This window comes from Ailuropoda melanoleuca, chromosome 5, assembly GCF_002007445.2.
Source record: "Ailuropoda melanoleuca isolate Jingjing chromosome 5, ASM200744v2, whole genome shotgun sequence".
NCBI lineage: Eukaryota > Metazoa > Chordata > Mammalia > Carnivora > Ursidae > Ailuropoda > Ailuropoda melanoleuca.
Window position 1 is genome coordinate 32,336,360 of NC_048222.1, and position 12,124 is coordinate 32,348,483.

The following is a 12,124-nucleotide window of genomic DNA, read 5'->3' on the forward strand; positions in this document are numbered from 1 at the left end:
CCCTAATTGTATTCATAATGATGTGTTTCCTGGTATAATTATGAGCTTAGTATCCATCTCCCCAACTAAAGCAGGAGCTTCCACGAAGGTGGTATTTGGCTAGTATTTCTTGAAGGAACAAATAAATGAGGACACTGGGTTCATTGGGTTGGAGACCAGATGCAAGTCCCCACTGTCCGGGGGGGCAGAGCAGGACCCGTGATAGCAGGTGCCAAAGAGAAGGGCTTTCCCTAGAGGTCTGAAAAGACCCCCTAGCTGCTCACCCGTGCCCCCTCCTGGCCCACCTGCCACCCACACACACAGCCGGACCCGGAGCACTAGAACACTGCAGCTTTATTGATTGAAACAACCGCGTCCGCAACTAGAGGTTACATTTGGGGGGGTTAGGGGTGAAAGAGGGACAAAGTGGGGACAGAGGCTGGGGTGGAGACAGAGAGCAAGGCAAAGGGGTGAGGATGGGGTCGTGTGACTAAAACAACCCCAATACCTTTCACCCGTGAATGAGGGTCTCCTGTTGTGCTTTTACCTTGGTGGTGGGGGGGGCCTGGGCATGGAGGGGTTGGCTTTTCTCTCAAGTCTGGGAGGCCTCAGGGCTGGAGCAGTCCCCTCTTTCCCCTGCCCCTTCTCCTGGGTTGGGGATAAAGGCCTTGGTGAGCTGGCCACCTGCGTCAGGAAGGATGCTTAGAGACCACCGGGACAGAGGGGCCAGCAGAGTTGAGCTGAGATGGTGATTATGGGGGTGGCTGGGAGGGGGTGGGGAGGTACCAGGAGGAAGGGCACTCCAAGTGGGGCCCCTGGGAAATGAATGCAGGTGACACAAGGGAGGGGAGATGGTGGGCCAGTGCCATGTCTCTGACCTCAGCTTTCTCACCTGTACCATGGGGGCACTGGGTTAGATGGTCTCTAAGGTCCCTTCCAGCTCTCAGGGTCAAGGGCTCCCTAGGAAGGACTGGTCCTTCTGACCCTGCACACACCCTCACACACACACACACACACACACACACACACACACACACACCTCACACACAAACATATTCACACCCCCACACACATGCATACCTTTACCCTCACACCTTCACCCTCACAGACGCACTCTCACACTCAGCACTGATTCAACAGAGAGGGTGGTGCTATTTCACCTTTGGAAGTGGGGAGGGCTCCCCAGAGCCCAGAACCCCACGGGAACTCTCCAGAGCACGTCTATCCACCCTCTTCCTTGGGACTGACCTTGGAAGTACTGCCCAGCCCTCTGAGTCCAGGGAGAGGAAAACACAAGACTTTGTACCCTCTCACCCTAGCCCTGTTGGTCCTTAGGGGGAAGCCTACAGGGCAAGATGCCAAGACACACTGACCTTCGATCGGAGCCCAGCCTCGCATAAAGACAGAAGGCCGGGGAGGTGAAACAGTCCCTTCTATCTGGGAGCCTGGGCAGTAGCTAAAGCCAGTGTGGGCAGCGGGAGGCAGAGTCCATGTGGCACCCAGGCCCAATCTAGGGTGGGAGGAGCGGTGGCCTGGGACGAGGGGCCAGAATTTGGGGCGGGGAGACAGTACCGCTCCTAGAGCAGGTGCCCGGGAACATCTGTAACATCTGTACCAGCGCCCAGAGACAGGGCAGCTTGACCAAGCTCTGTGCTGCTGCCAGACAGGAGGCAGTGGCCAGAGATGTGACTGCCCTGGGGTTGTAGCACCTGGCTTCCAAGGCTCGCTCCACCCCAATGGGCTGTGTGACCTTGGGTCAATCCGCCCCCCCCCCACCCCGCACCTTTCTCATTTACACAAGGAGGGGGTTGGACCTCTGAGGCCCATTCCAGCAGTGAGAGCCTGAGCCAGGGGCTTCCACTAAACACAGGGAGGAAGGAGAATGAACGGGAGATGCAAGGTGGGAGAAGCATCCTGGGAGGTGGGGGCGCGGTCTGCAGGCTTAGCTGGGCACCCTGGGTGGCTGCCTGTGGTCCCAGGGGCAGCACAGCCCAGCTGAGACTCCCTCCCTTCTACCTATACAGCACCTGGCCCCAGCGGTCTCCTCGAGACATCAATCGGGAGGCAACTGGGGTGAACAAACCCCAACACCTTGAGAGCTGACCCTGGACTCCCTGTTTTAAGGCCACAAAATGCCTCAGCCACCCTGACCCAGAGGGCGAGACTGCCACGGGGGAGAGGCGCTGGATCCAGCCAGCCTGCTCTCCCATGGGCTGGGGGTCTTTAGGGGCCACCTACCAGCACACAGACACTCATACCCATGGCGCAGGTGACACTGACACAGAGGTGCTGCCTCACAGGCAGATGCAGACGCATGAACACTGGGATTCAAAAATATACCCCTTCCTTGCAGCCCCAATCCTCCCACACACAGACCGGCACACCCTAGGCACTCCCATGACACACTGTTAGTGCTAGTATGCACGGACACCCACACTCCCTGCAGACCTGCCTGTACACACACACACACACAGACACACACACACAGACACACAGGCACCAACCTCGCCCATCCACACACGAGGACCAAGGACCTCAGTGCCCCAACGAGGAGGTGCCCGGTGCTATTCCTCTCCCGATCTCCATACCCACCCCAGCTGATAGGCCAGTGGCTCGCATTCCTGGGTTCTCCCGAGGAGCTTTTAAACATTTCTGACGCCAAGCTGCACAGCAGTCCAATTAAATCAGAACCTCTGGGGGTAGGACCCAAGCATCCGTGCTTTCTAAAAGACCCTCTGGTGGTTCTAGTCTGCAGTGAGGGCTGGGAACCACGGATTTCTAGAATCCATTCCATTGGGCAAAGCCTGCTGTGACTTCCCTAACAGGCCCACTTGTGCTGGGCATGAGGTTGGGATGGGCTAGGGGAGAAGGTTGGAAGGCGCAGAGGAGGAGCTCACAGTCTAGTTGGGGGCTACAGACCCTGCACAGATGGGACAATTAAGGAACAATACTCAGCAGACGTGATGGAAGTGTGTTCTGGGAACCTGGAGCCACTCATTTTGGAGAGAGGCCTCGGCTGGGCCTACAAGGCAGCCAGGCTGGTCAGGGATCCAAAGGCCCTGCTCCAGGCCCGGCCCTGCCACCCACCAGCTGTTGGTGATGATGATAGCACAGGCCTGGCGGAGCCGTGAGATGCGTGGCCTTTGCAATGGTTCCCCACCTGCCTCTTGGCACCGCCCTGCTCCCCCTTCTCGGCAGCTGTCCCCTCCCAATGCTCCAGGCACTCCCTGTAACACAGCCCACCACAGGGCTTGCCTTTCAATGGGGTCGTCTGTAAGCTCTTTGTCCTCCTTAGGGGATGAAAGGTAGAAATTCAGGCGGTGGCCAGCAGCTTGAGGCTACAGAATAGGGCTGCAAGTGGCACCCCACACACATTCGTGTCACTTGTGATGGGGTGGGGGGCACGTGTGCCGACATCCACAGGCACACACTGAGACGGGGGTTAGGCCCAGCCTCACAGACAGATATGTGTACATGCAGGCTCACATTTGAACACACTGCGCCCAGAGATGTACCCACAATGTTACACAGACACAGACACACACACACACAGCCACACACACACACACACACACACACACGGCCACATGCACACGTGCATGAAGACTCACCCTAGAAGGGGCTGGGCCTCCTCTCTCCCATGGAGGGCGGGGTGATGTTGAGAAGGAGAGGGCTAGATTCCACCGTGCCCATCTAGGCTCCCAACCCAGAACCCGGGGACAGGGAGCCCTTTCACAGTTCCGGGCATGAGCTCAGCTCGCAGGCTGCAAACCCCTCCTTCACCGACCAGGGGCAGGGAAGGGATCAGCCAAGGAGACAGTGCTTTGCAGTGGAGGGGGAGCTGGGGCACCCCCTCTACGCATACCCTCCTATCCAGGGCACCCCTTCATGCCAAGTATAGAAGAAATGAAGGCTCCACTCTACTCCCAAATGCCATGGGGGCACGAACTTGCAAAAACAGGCCTTCTCCTCTGCTCCTCTCAAAATCAAGTCTCACCCCAGAAAATGGCTGGCCACCACCACCCTCCACCCCACCAGCCCCGCTCCTTCAAGATGTAGGGGCTGCTGAGGTTAGGCCAGCTGACTAGGGTGGAGACTGTGCTCTCAGGAATCCAGTTCCTTGTGGGTGGGGTGGGGTTAGACGGGGCAGGAGAGAAGGCGTCAGTCTTCAGACTGCCCAGGCCCAAGACCCTGTGCTGCGTCCCTTCAAAGGGGCACAGTGTGGGGAGGCTATGATGTCCAAGAACAGGCCAAGGGATCAAGGTGACCTGGGGTCTCCACCTTCCAGCCCTTGCCCTGAAAACAGAGGGCATGCAGCGGGTGCCTCGCCTCCCTCGCCAATGCCTGCAGAGGGACATTCACAGAGCTCACAAAGCACCCCCTGGCCTCCTCTGACCCCGGCCTCCCCCATCCCAGGCAGTCCCAGAGTCCAGCCAAGAGTGGGGCTCCCGAGTCGGCTTCCCTTCAGGCTCCCTTCTGGTAAAGCCACTGGGCTGAGTTAGGAACGAGGGAAGGTCAGAAACACACCACAGGTGCAGCCAGGACAAGGCTCGCGTGGCGCCGAGGTCCCTGGGGTGGTGGACGCCATTTCGGCAAGTCCCTTGTCTCCGCAGAAAAGAAGGTGCTGGCAGGTCGGATAGAAACTTGTGCTTTAATATATCTCTGTGTGTGTTTGAGTGTGAGAGTGTGTGCGTGTGTGAGTGTGTGCGTGTGTCAAACGACCGTCTTCAGGGCCTCAGCGCCGGGCCTCTGTCCTTGTTCTCTGCTCATCCTCGCAGCCAATGCAGGCCCCCTCCCTGGCGGGTCGGCCCTGCCCCTGGGCACCCCGGCTGGCGGGGGTCAGTCTTTGGTACGATGCGGACACTTTGGTGTGCCGGGGGCGGGGTTGGGGGGGCCACGCAGCTCTCATCATCTCTGCAATGCCAAGAGGAAGATGACCATGGGCCCCCAGAGCTGTGGGTGGGGCTGGCGGGGGGCTCCACTGCCCGGCATCACCACCACTGCGACAGGAGAGAGAAGGGACACAGGCCAGGGCTCCGGTCAGCTCAGCAGGGCCAGGGACGAGCAAGGTGCCCCCTCTCTCTGGGGGACCTAAAGGGGGACGCTGCCCTTACTGCGCACAGACACACTCGGAAGCACAGATGTGAGGTTGGGTGGTGTGGGAATTAACTTAAGCCTGCCAGGGTCTGCAGATCACTAACACACGGAGCAGTTCACCTGACCTCCGTGGGCCTCAGTTTCCTTGTCTATAAAATGAGTCTAATAGTCAGCGCCGCCCCAGGGAGCTGTTGTCCTCATGACATGAGATCGTGCATTTGCAGTTTTGCACCCTGTCTGGTACATGGTAATCACTCAGTGAATTCCAGCTGGTATGATTGCAAACACCTGGCCCTGGGGGGTGCGGCACACGTTCACATCTGGACCCACCCCCCCCCACACACGGACATACCCAGACTTAGGCAGGGGAGGCATTTTGGTACTGCGATAACTCAGTAAGCTCACGGGAGGTCACAGTTTAGTCTTCTCATTGCCCTACAAATGCCCCATAACCTGAGCCAGGGTGGGGCCCAAACACCCCAGCACCTGTTCACGTAGTCACTGACACACGCATCCCATCAACCTGTCACTCTGAACCCCCAGACACAGACTCCTTCCCCTGACACAGACATTACCCAGTCACTCTGAACCCCCTGACAGACAGGCGCCTACCCACACAGCCCCCCCAGATTCCTCTCCTCCCTCCCTCCCTCTCCATCTTGCACCTTTATTGGGATCCATCTGCTTCCGGGGACACTCTCCCTTCTTCAGTGTGACGTCATCTATGGCAATATCCCCCAGGTAGCCAGAGCCTCGAACCCCCTCAAAAATAATCTGGGGTGGGGTCAGAGAACAGGGATTAGGGGGTTCTGCTGGAGAGAGGCCCCAGCCCCTTCCACTGAGTCCACTTGGAAGTCCCCATACCCCCACCTGAGTTTCTCCCCAGCTCCCGGGAGGGAGCCCTGAGTCTTCCAAAGTGCTCCCTGGCCAGAGCGCCAGCCTGAGGGCTGGGAGAGCCTGTGAGGGGCCCCTGCACCCACTGGACTCACCTGGAAGGGCCCGCTGGGGTTGATGGGCACATGTGCCTGCTGCCACACGTTGCCCTTATTGCCACTGAGGGACCAGGCGTGCGTGTCCAGGGGCCCTTTGTTCCGGGACCGCACCAGGAGGTTGAGGGAGCCTGTGGTGGGGATGAAGAGAGGGGGCAGTGAGGGTGTGGACGAGGGCGCCCTTACCCTCCACATCCGCCAGACTCCTCTCCCCCGCCACTACCCACAGCACCAGCCCAGACTGGTTCACAGTCCCGTTATCTGGGGGTACGGGGTGTGCTCAACAGGGATAGAGAGGATGGCAGCGGGGCTTCAATTCCTCAGGACGCCTTGCAAATTTTCTTTCATTCCTTCCTTTCCTTTCTAATGAGCTAATTCCCCCCAACGTGCGCGCACATGCGCATGCACACAACACACACACACACACACACACACACACACACACACACACACTATCCTCCTTCCTCCAAACAGTGGAGTTGTCCCAGGGAGTGGGGGCTATGACTGAGCCCAGGGCACGGTTCCCAAAGCACACAAACCACACCCCTGGCCTGGGATGATTTTTCTGCAGGCAGAGGAATGGGCTTTAAAAATGTTGATATGTCAATGTATCTTTTGAGAAATGAATAAAGCGAGTCCTTCAAACTCACAATTTCTCTAATACTGACACTTGCAACAAAGCTAAGAAAAAGAGAGGGAGTTGCTTTAAAGAGCAATGTCGGTATTTGCGCTACATAAGCCCTGGTAAGAGCAGTGGATGTGAACCTCTGAGGGCATTTGCCTGTGGGCGCTGAGCTTATGTGCCCACGGCCACAGGGGCCTGGAATTCTGGAGGTGCTGGGGGCCCTGGAAAAGAGGGAGGGGATCGTGGCTTGGCGAAGAGCACCCAGGCAATATCGTGCCTCTTCCTGGCTCTTCAAGCCCACCTCGAGCCCCCAGTGATGTGAAGGACCTGGCTCAGAGGGAAGGGAAATCAATCTTAGCGTCCGGTGGCTGGCATTTCCATGGCACTACCCAGAGACAAAGCCACACCATCTGTGACACCAGATAGACAGACCCCCGGTGGGAGGGAGGCACCAAATGTTACCTGCCTGAGATGAAAGGAGTTGGCCAGAAAGACACGAGGTCTGGGGACAGCTGGTGCCCAGAGCTGCCAGGTGGGCTAGGAGGGGAGGGAGGAGGAGGGAACAGGACTGCAAGAAACACCCCCTTCTCCAGCAGCAGAGCTAGGCCTGGGTGGGCACCCTCGCCAGCAGATGGGCCCATCAGAGGGCCGCAGCCAGCTCCCAGGGCACTGGGAGGTGCCACACAGGCTTGAACAGGCCCAAGCCTCAGTACCTTTCAGGCTCCTCACCGGCCCCAAAGAGACCCTTCTCTCTTCCCCCTCTTGGAGTTCTCCCCCCCACCCCCTGTTCCTATCCTCCTCAATTCCCACATCCTTTCTGCCTCCCCCATTACCCTGTCCCAAGGTCACTAATAGGGGACCCCCTCCTTTTCACTGTTTAAACAAAAATTGCATTTCTGCCCCCCTCCCTGAGTCCCGCCTCAGCTCTAGGATCTCCCTTGCTCAGGGGGCTTCCTGACAGCCTTTCACAGGGGTCAGCCAGGGCCCAAGACCTGCAAGCTCCCTTAAGGGTGGGCCTGCTCACTACTTTCTTCCCTACCTGCCTTGCCACCTGCAAAGCCAGAGTGAACTCCATGCCGGAGCCTGGACAGACAGACTCCAGCTTTCCAGCCTCTGGGCTTTTGCTCAGGCTTTTCCCATGGCTAGAGACTCTGTCCCCTACCACATTGCCCTGGCCAAATCCTTCCTGTGATTCAAGGCCTCTCTGAAATGTCATCTCCCCCAAGAAGTCTTCCTAGGCTTAAGTTGGGAGTCCTCTGTGCTTCCTGTGAACCCTGAGTCCTTCCGCTGTAGCCTCCAGGCCCAGGCCGCTCTCTGCTCCGTGGTGTGACAGTTAGCGGGCTTCACATCTCCTCCTCCCCATTTGACTCTTTGAGGGAGGGTCTGCAGCAGACTGCTATTGGTTCTCCATAACTAAACGCTGAAAGAAGCCCTAACTGTTCACGGTGGTCCTCACAACTGAAAAAGGACTTTCAGAGAAGCTCATGGTTAGAAGTTACTTCGGAGTTCATCAACCTTAGGCCTCCCTATCATTCATCCATTCAACTAATTGAGCCCTACTATGTGCCAGGCCCTGTTCTAGACACGAGAGATACGTCAGTGAATAAGGCAAAGTCCCCTGCCCTCCTGGAGCTTACCTTCTATTGGTGATAAGCATTATTAAGCTAATAATGCAGGGAAAGGAATAAGGAGATATTGAGGTGGGGCTGTCAAGCGGGGTTCTCTCTGAGGAGACCTGCATGAGGGGAGGGGAAGAATGTTCCTGGCCAGGGAACATCATGAGCAAAGTCCTCTTTGTCAGGAACCCGCCTCAGGTATTTCAAGAAAAGCAAGGAGACCAGCGTGCTTGTGAGCTGCCTGGGAACCAAGGGGAAAGCGGCAGAAAATGAGGTCAGAGAAGGAGGCAGGGGCCACATCAGATACTGGAGGCCTAGAGGAGATGGTGATGAAGGCACCGGAGCAGGGGAGTAACGTGATGTGGGACAGGGGGCCCCTCCACAGCATCCCTGCTGGAAAGCCCTCCTGTCCAGATCTGATGCTTACGGGGTCTCCCTCGGGTCAAATTCAAATCTGCCTCTGGCTTCTATATGCATAAAGTGATCCCGGAAACCTGTCCCCAAATCTAGCGCAGGGATTGCCTTTGGGGAAGGGCTCTAGGTAGCAGGAGGACTGGGATGGGAGGGGGACTCTCCTTATGCGCCCTTTGAACCTTTTGACCCATGCAAAATATGTGACCTGTCCCATAAAGAAAGAAAAAAACGAATACATAAAAAATTTTAAAAATTGTCACTTCCTCAGCAGCACCCTCCCTAGCCCAGCCCCCAGCATTGGTCCCTGTTACTAGCTGTCTTGGCCCCTGTCCTGCCGTGGACATGTCACAACGGCCACTCAGTCTTATCTGGTAGGATCTGTGGTTTAATGTCTGTCTCTCCCACCTGACCGTAGGAGCCAGGAGGATGGGGAACTGCTCGCCCTGTTCATTGCGGCACCGGCTGCCTGGCACAGAGCAGGAGCTTGGGAAGTGATGGCTGAATGATGAGTGCCTTGCTTAACGTGACTTCCCAGAAGGGCAAATGCACCCCCACACTTAGGAAGGAAGCAGGACTCTCACTGCTCACAAAGCGGCACCCTCCCAACCCTGTGTTTAGGGCTCGGGGCAGTCAGACAACTTGGGTTGCTGTGTGATCTTGGGGAAAATGCGGAACCTCTCTGATTTACCTGGGAACACCTCCCACACCTGGTGCTTGTGAGAGATAATGAGGCTACAGATGCGGAGCTCCCAGGACATAGTGGGGCGCCCGACAGGCGCTCAATACAGGCGCCCTCTTAACTGTCTTCGCCCTCTCCTCAAGGTCTCCTTCGTGGCCTGCTGGAGCCGTGCTCTTTGCAGACTCAGGAAGCCATCATTTCAAAACCTCAGACGAGCTGGCTCTGGCTTCCTCCCTTGCCCCGACTCTGCACACGCCCTCCAAGGATCTGTGGTTCAGCCAAGGTAGGAAGCCCAGGCCTCACAGGGGCCAGGGCCCAGCCTCCTGGGGACCCCCTGTCTACTCCACGCCCCAGCAACACTTGCGCAGACTGCCTGGTCCCCCGACTCACCGATGTGCTTCCCGTACATGTGGTAGAAAAAGGAGACGCAGTAGAACTTAGCGCTGGCGTTGTACAAGGGACTCACCAAACGGGCTCGGTCCCCCAGCTCCCGGGGCCGCGATGTCTCGATGAACATGTAGTAGCCTGTTGGGGCGGGGGGGGGCACCAACAGCTCCTCCTTAGCCCGCACGGGCCACTTCCCATCTGACTCCTGCACCGCCTTAACTTCATCGGACCCCCGGGACCCCACCCACCCCACCCCGTCCTCCACGGCACCACGCAGCACAGGAGTCCAGGCAGGAGTTCCAAGCTGCACTTCTCTTCCTCTGGATCCCCATGAAGACAGACTTGTGTCTCCCCCTCAAATTAGGGCTCCCTGAGGGCAGGGCTGTGTCTCCCTCCTCAGACTGGGGCTCCCTGAGGGCAGGGCTATGTCTCCCCTCAGACTGGGGCTCCCTGAGGGCAGGGCTGTGTCTCCCCCCTCAGACTGGGGCTCCCTGAGGGCAGGGCTGTGTCTCCCCTCAGACTGGAGCTCCCTGAGGGCAGGACTGTGTCTCCCCCCTTAGACTGGGGCTCCCTGAGGGCAGGGCTGTGTCTCCCCCCTTAGACTGGGGCTCCCTGAGGGCAGGGCTGTGTCTCCTCCCTTAGACTGGGGCTCCCTGAGGGCAGGGCTGTGTCTCCCCCCTCACACTGGAGCTCCCTGACGACAGGACTGTGTCTCACCTCACACTGGGGCTCCCTGAGGCAGGGCTGTGTCTCCCCCCTCAGACTGAGGCTCCCTAAGGGCAGGGCTGAGTCTCCCCTCACACTGGGGTTCCCTGAGGCAGGGCTGTGTCTCCCCCCTCAGACTGGGTTCCTGGAGGCAGGGCTATGTCTCCCCCCTTGGACTAGGATTCCCTGGTGCTAGACCCCTCCCTGAAGCTGTCCTTGCAGCAGGCCATGTCCTCACCCTCAGGGGTGCCACTGATGTCAGTGGGGGGACCGGTGTTGGGGGAGCGCTTGGGATTCTGGGTGAGGGCATTCTGCCGTGTCCAGTCAAAGTTGTCTGTCAGGTCCTGGGTGTAGCCACAGATCTTCTCATCTTCAAAGTGGCAGGTGTTGTCTGCATTGGGCCAAGAGTGGGGAGGAGACAAAGAGTCAGGCTCCTCAGGCCTCCTGGTCACGCTTCGCCCTCCCTGGCCACCCCGAGGCCTGTGCGGTGCATCCAAGCCATTNGGAGCTTTCCCAGGAGCCTCTCGGGAGCATGTGGCTCGGCCTCCATTGTCCCCCCTCCCCCGCTGCTGCCTTGGCCAGAGCGTAGGTGCCGGGGAGGGGGGGGGGCTGGAAGACCCGGGCCCATGGCAAAGGGCTGACGTAGCTGCAAATTCAGAAGGGCGCGGGCAGTGCCAGGGGGCCGTGCGAGACCACAGAGAAGCCGCCTGCATGGGAGCCCTTCGTCCGTGCTGGGGCTGGAGTTGGGGTCTGCACGGGCGATTTGGAGAAGGAAGGGCAGTCCTGTCCTCCACGTTCTCTCTCCTGGAGGCTTGTGAATCAGCAACCGCAGCCAGCGGGCCTAAAGAGCAGGGCTGAAGGCAACCAGACGGGGACGTGGGCAGGGAAGGGGCACGGGTGGAGGGATGGAGCTCGGATGGAGCCCTGGAGCCTGGGGCTGAGTCAGAGCCACTAACCTGGGCAGCCTCTTCCACAGTCATCCTCACACACATGCACACATGTGTGCACTCACGCATGCACACACACGGCCACAGTCACACATGCACACACACGGCCACATGCACACTCACGCATGCACACACACGACCAGTCACACATGCACACACACGGCCACAGTCACACATGCACACACACGACCACATGCACACTCACACATGCACACACACGGCCACAGTCACACATGCACACACACGACCACATGCACACTCACACATGCACACACACGGCCACATGCACACTCACACATGCACACACACGGCCACAGTCACACATGCACACACGACCACATGCACACTCACACATGCACACACACGAACACAGTCACACATGCACACACGACCACATGCACACTCACGCATGCACACATGGCCACAGTCACACATGCACACACACGACCACATGCACACTCACACATGCACACACGCGGCCACAGTCACACACGCACACACACCACCACATGCACACTCACGCATGCACACACACGGCCACAGTCACACATGCACACACACGACCACATGCACACTCACACATGCACACACACAGCCACAGTCACACATGCAAACACACGGCCACATGCACACTCACACATGCACACACACATGGCCACGGCCACACTCACACATGCACAAAAACG

At 58.3% G+C, this 12,124-nt stretch overlaps 1 protein-coding gene across 1 annotated transcript in view; it reads right to left on the minus strand.

Annotated features, from left to right (window-relative positions):
• Window positions 1–316: 316 nt before the first annotated feature.
• MDGA1 (MAM domain containing glycosylphosphatidylinositol anchor 1) overlaps window positions 317–12,124 on the minus strand; it is a 70,835-nt gene continuing 59,027 nt past the window's right edge. The window contains exons 11-15 of the mRNA XM_034661691.1: window positions 10,730–10,971; window positions 9,790–9,924; window positions 6,066–6,196; window positions 5,742–5,850; window positions 317–4,979 (exon numbers count right to left, since the gene is read on the minus strand). Of these exons, the coding sequence (XP_034517582.1) occupies window positions 4,888–4,979; window positions 5,742–5,850; window positions 6,066–6,196; window positions 9,790–9,924; window positions 10,730–10,971 (709 nt within the window). The 3' untranslated portion in view covers window positions 317–4,887. The remainder of the gene's footprint in view (window positions 4,980–5,741; window positions 5,851–6,065; window positions 6,197–9,789; window positions 9,925–10,729; window positions 10,972–12,124) is intronic.